The sequence below is a fragment of the Strongylocentrotus purpuratus genome, unplaced genomic scaffold (genome assembly GCF_000002235.5).
Source record: "Strongylocentrotus purpuratus isolate Spur 01 unplaced genomic scaffold, Spur_5.0 spur5_scaffold_11, whole genome shotgun sequence".
Classification (NCBI taxonomy): domain Eukaryota; kingdom Metazoa; phylum Echinodermata; class Echinoidea; order Camarodonta; family Strongylocentrotidae; genus Strongylocentrotus; species Strongylocentrotus purpuratus.
In genome coordinates, this window is record NW_022145596.1 from 28,617,689 (window position 1) to 28,629,833 (window position 12,145).

Genomic DNA, 12,145 nt, shown 5'->3' on the forward strand with positions numbered 1-12,145 from the left:
CATGAAACATTTTGTCAATATATACACATCTTTACTTCATTGCCTAGACACGCATTTCACATTCACCTCTACTTCGCCATCTCTTCATTCTCTAAGAGTAGTTTTTGCATTATAAGATCTTTGACAGTTTACTGGTTCTGTCTGAAAATTTTGAAAAGAACAGTTTTAAATTTCAACCTTTTTTTCCTCCCTTTCAACAAAAACTACTCCTACAACACACTTTTCACACAGCAACTTTTAAAGACCAATTGAAACGAATTTCAAACACGCTTTACATTTGATGTTATTGTATTTTATCTGTAGGCATAACCCTCACATGGATGCACAGATGTTGATAGCAAACTCATGGTTCCTAGCATTACATGCTGCAACATTAATCCTGATTATCACACGGAATCAAAGATTTTACAAAACTCTTGTGAATGTTCTTCGTTTGATCCATACACCTTTAACACATAAAGATCTCACATAAATCACTATACAGTGAAGTTGAGTCAACATTTACAAAGTGCATCTTATCAAGAAACGTTGGTACAAAATGCTACGTTGCCTAAGAAATGATATTCATAAATGCCTCTTTTTCGTAGAATTTTACAACTTTTTTTTTGGTTATTTTTGTAAATTGTTATACATTTGTGGAAGAGTATTGCAGTTATCTTGTGGCGACGAAATAAAGAGCATGTTGTGAGCCGTCGACCCCAGGGAAGATACTAGGCTTTGGTGCTACTGCGGGTGCCATCAGTATTCTCGGAAGTCGTCATCAGCCTGGAGTTCGTCTTCCGCTTCGATGATCAACTTCCTCCGTAGCGGGTCTTACAAGATCTTACAGGACATCTACAACTATCATTACAACAATCATTTAGGCAAAGGCACTGCTAGCAGAATATGCCCACTAAAATCCCTCTTAAGAAGCTGCATTAACATATGGTACTGACTTGGTGTGTGCCCTGCACAAAACAATGAATATTTACATATATAGAGAGCCCAACATAAACCAAGGACTTGTATAAACTGTAAATTAATCAAACTTTTGCTTTTGTCTGCTCCTAATTTATTCCCAACCTCTTTGTACTGTTAAAAAGGGATGATGATGTGTAGTGAAGATCTTTGATTAGACATGGGAGTAAATAATGCACAAATACATACATCTTCAGACCTCTCGGTCTGTCTCAACAATCCCATCTGGTTATCTTTCAACTGGCTACAAAACCGTTTAGATTGACTTTGTACGAATGATATTGTTTTTCACACACATCGATCTCTTTCAACGTTGGTAATATTAATTAGTACTACCAAAATACCACATTCGCTGCCAATTCTACAACTCAATCAACAAGCAATTTCTTCGAAAGAGACAAAAGCCCCTCTAGCTATGAATAAACTAGCCAATTTGAGTTGCTTTCCTCAGAATTGTAGCCATGATCCAATGGTCATGTGATATACCCCACCCTTTTTCGTCTTCATAATAATATTAAATCAGAAAAATATCTTTAAAAAAATCTAGCTAAATTGGAGAACAATGTACAAGGGGGAGGAGTAGAAGAACAATGGAGAGCTAAGCGGTCTTCTCCTGTTCAATTGCTGTAGGAGAAAGAGAAAAAGAGAACAAGACGATATATTAACAGCTTGCATTCTCTCATCAAGGTTTATCTACATCCCAAGTTCTGCACCTGTATAATAGCTCTTTCACTATAAACCAGAACATTGTATTCTGATAATTGTAATGCATAGATTAACAAAAGATATTTAAATTAGGTAGCTGAGCCAAATATAGTGGCACGAAAAGAAGCATCTGGAATGCAAAATGCGTTTTTGTTGAAAATCTGAATTTGATCACATAGAGGTAGAAACCTTAGAACCACTTTGTTAGGATACTGAGCTAGATTCTATATCCAATCTTGATTGAAGCATAATGTTGGCTAAACTTTCAATCAATTTTGACACACAATGTCACCGACTATTATGCGTTTAGCTTTCTGGACGCCTCTTATCGTGCTACTTCATTTTGTTAAGCTATGGGTGTGTTGGCTTTCTGCAAAGGGCTCTTTCCATGCAGTCCGACTATCAAATTTCCCTGTACAGCTATAGGTAAATGAATCTTCTCGTCAAGTCCACCATCACCTCAAATCTTTGTTCAGTTTATGAATAGCTTCATAACACAAGTTAAGCCTGCCCCCCCCCCCTCACGTAGGCATATGACGGACGATTGATTGCATCGAAATTGAGCATTTATTAGGGGTATTAGGGGTTCCAGTCCAAAATCAAGAAGTCAAGATTTTGTATCCAGAATCCTACAACCTAATAAAATGTTCAATAAAATGTTCGAAAAGCAAATCTAGGTCATTTTGTACCTAGAACACGAGTGTCTCTGGCTCCAACCATTTTCATTAAACTATTTTGATTGGAAGAAAGATGCCATTAAAACACCATGGTGCTATTGATTCCCGCTGCAAAGCAATAATTTGACTTGTAGGAAGTCTTTCCTTTAATGACTGGTGTCAGGAGTGGGATCGATGTGGACCAAATAGGGTTTCCCTAGTAACTTACTTTCTTTCGTTGGTAGAGTATTCTTCTCCTCAGTCTCAGTTTTCTTAAGTTTTGTCTTGTCGAAGCTTGAGACTGCGCTGACGTCTGGTTTGTCGGCCATGGCTGTGAGATTATGTCTGTGAAATAATAGTAAATGATCATTATAGAATGGCCTGAGAAAAGAACTCTCGAAAAATTCATACTTGTATAACTATATACAACTTCGCAACTCTATACACAACGGAAACGCTCTCGGCAGTCTCGCCTGCATAACGCAATTCAATATGATAAACCAGAACGTCAATGACGTAGCGCTCATCCGCATCTCGCCACAACATATATCATAAATTTTATGTGGTACACTTTTGAACTGGTCAAAAAATAAAATTTGATGCCCTGGAAGGGACATAATTTCATTTCATTTGCATAAAGTACCATAAATAATCAATGGAGCAAAGTCTCACAATTCTGTGTAGAAGTTTAGTGTTCCAAATTTAGTTCTACCAGATAAGGCAAACCAAATCAAAATCGGTCAAGAAATGAGGGAAAAGAAGCAATTTTTGTTATTTTTGGAATAAATTTGCATAAATTACCATAATTAATTAATTAATGGAGAACAATTTCAAAATTTTGTGAAGATTAGTGTACCAAAGTTAGCTCTACAATATAAAGCAAACCAAATCAAAATCGGTTGAGAAATGAAGGAGAATCCTTTTTTGTTATTTCGAATAAATTTGCATAAATTAGCATAGATAATGAATTTCACGATTCTGTGTAGAAATTTTAAATCCCCCTCCTAGCCCTATCATAATTATGAAACAATCAGAACCAAAATCGGTTGAAAAATAACAAAGAAGAAGCATTTTGAAAATCTTGATGTTGATGCCACAACAAAGTCTAAGTTTGTTGACCTTAAATGACCTTTGACCTTAACTTAGTGACCTGAAATTCTACTCACATGATTGGGGAGACTTGATAACCCTATAGTCCAAGTTTCATTGACCGAGAACTTGTACTTTAAAAATTATATCAAAAATTCAAAAACTTAACCTTAGGTTAAGTTTTTGATGTTGACGCCGTCGCCGGAAAAGCGGCGCCTATGTCTCGCTTTTTGCTACGCAGGCGAGACAAAAATGCCAGTAGTCAAATATCTTATTATCGAAGGTACTTGTTGGGTTACTAGTATTTGGCTCTCTGATGCACACAACTATCTATAATATAAGAGCACTGTTTATTCACAACATAGAAGACTGCATAAAGAACAGTGGCAATATTTATTATGAAATAAAATTGCAAGAGTGGGTAAAAAATTTGAGATCATCTAAATTTAGCACCTGTACAAAAGCATAAAGATGGCGCATTTCTTCCCTTTGCACCCCCCCCCCCCCCCCAACTTTAAAATCTGCAAGTTCAACTTTTTTTAAATTACTTCTTCAGTACATGGTTTACAAACCCCAAAATGGCCAATTTTAAGCATGGTCAAGCAAGACAATAATGGGGGGGGGGGGGATATTTCAGTGCTCACATATAACTTTGGTTTTGTTGTTGCTTGTTCAAAAATATTGAATATCATCTGGTGCTATAGACTAGTTTAACAACTTGGAAATCTCTGTTAGAATTTTTTGGGGGTGCTCAACTAGCCCCCTCCCAAATAGAAATCAATAAATATGGTAAAGTCTCAATTGTCAAGGGATATATGGCCAAGTAAAATTCAATTTTCTTTTTTTTATTTTATTGACTTTTGTTATGGTTCTGAATCAAATAAAAAATCTCACAACATCTGTGAAGTCTTAAACATGAGGTAACAATTTGTTTCTTTATCTTAACATCGATATAATTAACTATCTCCTAGTTTTGAATCTCTATAGAATGAAGTGTATGTTTAAATCAAATTAAGACAATAGACATTTTGGTAAAATATCAAAAACTTGTTTTCAGTAGCCTAATCAATGCCCTTAGCAATATCATGCTGAGCCAGAAACATCAGGTGTAATGTACACGAGACTTGAGAGTTCAGAGTATATACAGTCAAACCTGCTTTAGTGACCACCTGTCTACAAAGACCATTTTTTTGTTTCCCTTGAAAATGGTTTCTTATTGAAAGAAACCCGTCTACAAAGACCACCTGTCTACAAGGACCTATTTTTGTGGCTCCTTGGGCGGTCGCTGTAGACAGGTTCGACTGTAATAGAATTTTGCACATTGACCCTGTCTAGTCAGCGTACGAGACGGATAAGCCTTAACCTGTAAAAAGATGTAAAAATCAATGCCTACGCGCGAGCAGATAACCGTTATAAACCACAAGCAGACAATGAAAAAGTCAACACCGTCACGATATATGTACGCACAACTCTCGTGATTGTGTGGCCAAGTGAAAACCAGGAAGTGGTCCGGTAAAGGCCTTGACGAACCACTGGTAAGAATGGTACCAGGGCGTGGCTAGACGCCGCGCCAGCTCGTATCAGAGGTCAGAGTGGGAGAAGGCGATGTGTAGGACCTTTTCCGAAATTAAAATTACATAAACCAACGCAACTTAAATTGCTGGATGGGAGTAGTCGAACGGTATTGTACATGTAGTTGTAGATAATCCCTCAATTCAGCAATTTTTGACTAAGCAGACCCTTTCTGAAATTTGGGGGTCGCGGTCGAGACGACGGCAGAACAAGAAAATCAAAATGATCGAAGTTGTCAAACAAAATTCTAAATGTCAAACTCAAAGATAGAAGAAAATGCCATTACAGATAACACCAGTTTAAGTGTTTTAAAGCGGCCTAGTAATACCTGTTATTTTTCCAGCTCAACTCTATAAGACTAAAAGAATATTTGCAAAAATTAAGCAAGGAATAGAAGTAAAAGATTCTCACCTGTTATGAGTAGAGGAGGTCGAAATGTCGCGGCACCTAATAACCAAATGTACCGAAAATGGTGAGCTTCGGAATATATGGTGGTACAACGTGAGATCGAAAGAACCGACTGCTGTGCACTGAATGCATGCATTGGACATTATGCTCCGCCTCGTTTTTCTGTTTTCAGATGCAAATTACCGGAAATAATGCAACCACTGCACGCACTCACAGAAAAGACCCCGCCCATCTTAGACCTAGCCCTACAGATGGCGCTGTTTAACATCTTGTCAACTTTGAAAGTGTGCGTATCATTGTTGGTGCTCTGGTACATTTTTTTTGTTGGAGTTTTTATACCGAGTTTTGCTTTAAAAATATTGGAATAAAGCAACGAACGTAGAAACGACCACAACAATAACAATGGTAGAAACAGCAACAGCAACATAATACAAATATTCTCATGGAAATATATCACAACACAGGTTATTATCATTCATTTGAGTTCATAAGGGATCAACTGCGGAACACACCACTATCAAAGTTGACCAGATGCTTATTGGTTGACCAACACTTCACCAAAAAAAGTTTTTCCAAAGATTTAAATTTGAATTGAATTGAATTGAATTAAATTAAATCAAAGTGTTTTACTCTTCAAGTTAGTTTCATGAAAAATCCACGAGACCCCGGAAAAGCCAGTTTACGGTTGCATTCTGAGCATGAGCAGATAAAGGTCCTTGCAGAACAAATTGTGAAATGCACGGAGACGAAATACTGGATACGTGCTCATGAAAGTTATGTAATCATTATTCATTTATGGACTCCATGATGGAAGTATTCTTTGAAAAGGGGAAACAAATAGCACCTCAATCGCTGTAGGAGTGATTATTTCAAAATTTACAAAGTGGGACCTCTTCATGTTTTGAAGATCTGTGGATATTCGGGTCTTTGCAGTAGTAGGCCTAATGTGCTAACCGTGAACTGGTCTATTAGCCACACTGAGTTGTAAATTAGGCAAAATGCTAAAATTTTAGGAGTCCGAGCTGAAGTGGAATTTGTATATTGATGAGCTAATGAAAAGATATAATAGAAACATCCAGGCGCGTACGCAGGGGGGGGGGGGGGGGGGGGGGGGGGGGGGGGGTGTTTGGGGGGTTAAACCCCCCCCCCCCCTTTGGTATTGTTACGTGTGTAAACCCCCCTAAAATAACCCTAACCCCCTCCCACCCCCCTTTGGATTTTTTTTTTTTTTTTTTTTTTTTTTTAATTATCAAAAAACGGAGCAAAATGTCAAATTTTCAAATTTCGAGACCAAAAAAAAAAAAAAAAATGTCCTCTTACCCCCCCCCCCCCCCCCCCCCCCCCCCCCACTGAGCGACTTTTCGGCTGGCTGAGTCGTTGCGATTTTTTTTGGACTCCCTAAAAAAAAAAAAGTGTCCGCTTACCCCCCCCCCCCCCCCCCCCCCCCCTTTTTTTACTAAATTTACTAAATGTAGAGCAGTGGTCTCGTAATCTGGTGACCCGGGTTCGAAACCAAGGCGATGCGCTAGTGCCCTTAATTTGGTAAGGCATTAATCCTCATTACCAGGTCCCTTGGAGAGGACCTAAAGCCGTCGGTCGTCTGGTTGCTTGCATGCTTTCTTAGCAGTCAGGTAAAATAACCACCACCATATAAATGTGTGGTTAACTAATTAAATGTTCGAAATAAGTTGGGCAGATGTTACTGGACAAACGCACGTCGGGCAACAAAAAAAATTTTTTTTCACGAAGTGACGGTAGTGAAAAAAAATTGCATTCACTTTGCGTTACGATTTTCCTCACTACCGTCACTTCGTGAAAACAAGGACGAAATATGGAACAATAGTGTTGAATTCTTACAGGACTGTGGACTGTGGATCACAAGGTCCGCGGTTCGAGTCCCGCCGCCGCTTATGTCCTTTTATATAATATAATATTTTATCCAACTTATTTGCCCAACTTGTGTCTAATATGCTACAAATTATGATGATAATTGGGTGAATTTCTGATTGGGTAAAGTTTTGTTGGTTAAAAGTTGGGTATTTTCTGTTTATCCGGCAACACTGGGTAAATCATGCAAAATCTTTAATTTACTCAACAGTTGGTTGGACAATATTATAATCGCCCTCATGTTGGGTAAAAATTGGGCAATTTTTTGCCCAATATTTTTTCGAGTGTACATGCATTTTGAATGAACTTGATTTTCCTAATTTAGACGCGTGTTCAGCTAGAGTTCCTGATTTTTTACAAAGCTTCACGTCTGTTGCCGTTCGAAATATCGTCAGATCAGACCAAAATCGTCGGTCGAGCATTTCGAGAGCGCCTTTTCTTACATTAAATGCAAAACGCATAACAGAAATGACGACCTCCCATGTCGCTTGCATGGGTGTAAAACTCGAATCCTATTATAACCACGAGACCAAACGGGATTTCCTTCTGAGTTGGCCTGTAAATTATGATCATGATCAACCTCCCAACTTGCGACAATCGTAAGAAAGAATAAGAAAATGGGATGAAAGAAAAATCATCTGATTACGATGACCCGATCGTTCATGAATTTTAAAAACGACAACAGACGTCAACATAATTATCTACAAAAATGCACATTCTTAAAGCTTACCTGCACTAGTTTGACCAGGAGGGATTAGACCACACAGCAAGGTCACTGACATGTGGCTATCTAATCAACTCAGCTCTCTTAACAGAAGAAATAGAGGATCATGGGGACCAACAGGCACCGATCTATAGGAATTTTTTTAAATATATAAGTAGCTACCAGTAGGACTAGTACGCCGGACAAAAGATATGAAATACAACATGCCTAATATTTTGCAAATTGCTCAGTATCGGGTGTGCAAGTTATACAAATTATGAATGGTAAATACCCCCAGATACTCAGCAGGATCCTCTATTACCGTCGTCATGTAGAACAGAACAGAATAATATGGTCAATAGGTATGAATAATCCCAGACTGTTGGACATAATAAATATTATAGCTTTGACTATTTTATTTTTAGATAAGACAATGAATCCCAATGCATTAACAACAACACTATCCCGCTTTTATAGTATAGCGCTTAATACATCAACGATATCACTATACAGATCATTACCCGGTCATCAGATTCAGGCTTGCCCGCACACAATGTATGCACATTTTCCACTCCCTAGGGAGCATTCCAGCCAGGCGTTAGTTTACAAACGCTCACAATGCTGAGCAAACTACTTTTTTTTCCGCATACTACCGGGTACCCATTTAACACCTGGGTGGAGAGTGGCAAAATGTAGATTAATGTCCTGCCAAAAGAAGTTTCTATGTCCGTATACCTTGTGATCTGCAGTCGGGTGACTTATCCACTAGATCACAACACATCTACCTGTATAACATAGCTTTGATATTATAATAAACTTAATACTTTTAATGTCGAATCGTAAATTTTTTCCTCTGCATTTTATGTAACATAGTTATTCCACCCACAGATGCATTTTGTGTTTGTTTGTTTGTATTTTACGTGCAGATACGTCAGTACTGTTGGACAGCTCTCATTGGGTAAAAGTTTCCTGCCGTAGATGGCGCTGTAATAAGCGACACTAGCATCTATACACCAAATTGCCAGCTGCCTGGAAGATTAAGAGAATTTGCAGAGGGAGAGTTGATACTCTCAGTATGGAATGAGATGGGAAACAGTTTAAAGATGTTTCAGTTTCTTAATATGCAATGGATTGATGTGTTGCTTGGTTTCAGAAAAAATATTAAAGATAATAAATAATTGTTAAATCATGTATTGATTTTGGTCAAATATATGATTTACAGTAATCGTAAAAATGGAAAGTTCCCAACTAGTAAAGAAATATGTAAGGCTGTAGAGAACTCAAAAAAAGTTGAACGTGAAAAAGAAAAATTAAAGGACAAACTGCCAATACATTATAAAAAATGGGAAAATGTTACCCCTTAAGGCAGGGGAACTGATTGTATATATAATGTAATTCCTGTTCACTCCCTCACTTTCTCATCGATCCGGACACTTATCTACTATCGTGTTTGCTTGTTTTTTATATTTTATATTTTTATTTTTTTAATAACGGTATAGTTACAGACCTCCACTGCTACAAGACCCTGATATAGTTATAATGAAAAATGCACCATATCATTATTATGTAAATATAACAAATTCTGTTATCATGGGTTATGAAGCAGCACCTTCACCTTATACTTTTTGTTTATGCAAGAAAATCTTTGTTCAGATTGCTAAATTTATATTGAACTAATTATTTTGCATAGAAGAATTATGTTGTAAAAATTGTTCCTTTTTATAATGTTGTATCCAACAATATTAATATGAAGTATTACCGTCACCTTTTCCTTTTTTAAAGGAATTGTAGCACATTCTGTACACTTGATTGAATGTGTGCTATTTAGTTTGGATATATACTTATGGAAAATATTTTTAAAAATATGTTTGTATTTATAATGAATGAGACAATGTACTACATGTATGTTTATACTGTAAGAACAATTGTGTTCCTATTTATCATTTTGTATAATTATGAAAATCTGAAAAAAAGGCAAAAAAGCTTTCAAAAAAAAAATGCAGCCGCGCAAGCGCCTCGGTTTCTCTGGCCAGCGAAGCGAGCCAGATTTTAGAGACTCCAACAGCGCGGCTACATGCAGTGCCGTATCACTGACCCGTATCGGCACTTGCATCATTAATAGTATAAAGGGATACTAATCATTAGAATAATGCAGAACCATCTATAGACAGAGTTTGGCCAACCCGGGTTCGAGTTGGATGACTACTGCCATGGGTGTCGATCCCGGGGGGATGGGGGGGGGGGGGATATATCCCCCCAATATTTCAGGTGGGGGGGGGGGGGAATGACCTGTACAATCATCCCCCCCCCAATAATTCACCTAAAAAAAGAAATTAAGAGAAAAATTTATGATGAGAACCCGATGAGAGTGGTTAATGGTTATTACTCGCAAGATGACCGTAAATATACACATTTTTTAAAATCTCATTTTCATAATACATACATATATACGAGGTAAATGAGACAACCGTATATGAGAAGAATAAATTGAATTCTCGCTCATACGGCTTCATCAGGAATTGACGAATTTATTCAATTTGTTCAATCAACAGCATCATAGAAATGCAGTGCGCCAAATGCAAAGACGCAGCGTTAAAAAGCAACGAGCTAAATGTTAAGCGCGAAGCGCAAAAGTAGCAATCTGCAACATCAGACAATCCTGGATAATGTAAACATAGATGAACTCTGTGACAAATTCGTGATGAGATTGGAGACAAGGAGAAAGATTTTCGGAAGTTAGTATGACTTATAAGATAGTTCTCTAGTTGTTATGTTGTTTCCGTTCACCCTTTTAAAAAATCACGTCATTGTATCTTTATTTTTATTTTTTTTACTCATTTTATTTCCAGATATTTTTTTTCTTCATTTTTGGAGAACGAATATTATGTCACAACTTATTTTTGTTTATTGAAAAGCTGATGGAGGCCTATGTAACTGGCGTATTTCATACAAGTGATTTATAAATGTTCGTGATATCACATGATTTTCAACAAAATTCGCGTTTCTCCATTTCTGTTGCAAACTGACACATTCCCAAATAGCCAGGAAGAGCATATATTTTGTATAGTCACTAATGGGCCTAATTAGTGGCCGTTAACACTAACAGTAGTATACCATTCCTTTCCAGAAGCTATTGCGACAAGCACTGCCGGGAGATAACATGCTACCCACCATTCGGGCTGTGCATGCAACGATTTGCAAACGAACGTTCCATTCGTACATCATGTGGGGAAACTGAATTCAGACAAGGATTAATATAGAGAACAGTACAACGAATCGTCTTCTTTCTCTAATAATTTAGTGAAACGGCAAAGCTTCCGCGCTTTGCGCGGGAGGGGGGGGGGCAACTGAATTCAGACTAGGATTAAGAGTTATAATTAAATGAAACGTCAAAGTACAGGATACAACGAATCATCTTCTTTTTATTATAATTTAATAAAACGTGAAAGCTTTCGCGCTACGCGCGGGATGGGCGAAAATGATTTTAGACGTGGATTAAGAGTAATAATCAAATGAAACGTCAAAGCTTCCGCTTTGCGCGGGAGGGGGGCAACTGAATTCTGACAAGGATTAAGAGTCGAGAATGGTACATCGAATCGTCTTCTTTCTTTGATAATCTAATGCAACTTCAGAGCTTCCGCGCTACGCGCGGAGGAAGTGGAACTTGTTCAAACATTAAGGATTAAAAGTTGAGAATGGTACATCGAATCGCCTTCTTTCTCTAATAAGTTAATGAAACGTCAAAGCTTCCGGGCTTCGCGGGGGAGGGGGGAAGCTCCCCCTTCCCTGCACCCAACCCCTTAGCTTTGCGTGCTCACTACCGCCCCCCTAAAATGAAATCCTGGCTACGCCCTTGGGGAGGGGTGCAACCTGCCACACGCTTCTACCTCTTGGTTGCTTTGACCCATTGCCGAAAATATTTTGGCACCTATCATCCCCCCCCCCCCCCCCAACCACGGATACAAATCGACACCCTTGACTACTGCTTAGTTGGGCAACTACAAAACAAAAGAATTATACGCCATGTTGTGAACAGTGAAACCATGAAACCAAGTTGGCCAAACTCTGTGTATTGATGGCTCTAGCATGTAAGAGTGCATGTACTCCATCATAGTTAGACTTAGAGCTGAGTCTGTATATCTCATGATGCCCGTCGATAATGAGATCA

At 38.1% G+C, this 12,145-nt stretch overlaps 1 protein-coding gene across 2 annotated transcripts; it reads right to left on the minus strand.

The window, feature by feature from the left end:
• Nucleotides 1-270: 270 nt before the first annotated feature.
• Nucleotides 271-5,591, minus strand: LOC373484 (thymosin beta). 2 transcript variants are annotated; one of them, XM_030980166.1, is made up of 3 exons: nucleotides 5,391-5,591; nucleotides 2,548-2,663; nucleotides 271-1,581 (listed from the first exon to the last, which is right to left on the minus strand). In XM_030980166.1, exons 1-3 carry the CDS (start codon nucleotides 5,528-5,530, stop codon nucleotides 1,556-1,558), a joined length of 282 nt encoding a protein of 93 aa, XP_030836026.1. In that variant the 5' UTR covers nucleotides 5,531-5,591; the 3' UTR covers nucleotides 271-1,555.
• Between the last annotated feature and the right edge of the window lie 6,554 nt (nucleotides 5,592-12,145).

Coding starts and splice junctions, on each gene's coding strand:
- LOC373484 (XM_030980166.1), bottom strand. CDS start 5,530: ATGTCCAATGCATGCATTCAGTGCACAGCAGTCGGTTCTTTCGATCTC. Junction 2,664..5,390: donor ACCTCCTCTACTCATAACAG/GTGAGAATCTTT, acceptor ATTATTTCACAG/ACATAATCTCACAGCCATGG. Junction 1,582..2,547: donor TACTCTACCAACGAAAGAAA/GTAAGTTACTAG, acceptor TTTCTCCTACAG/CAATTGAACAGGAGAAGACC.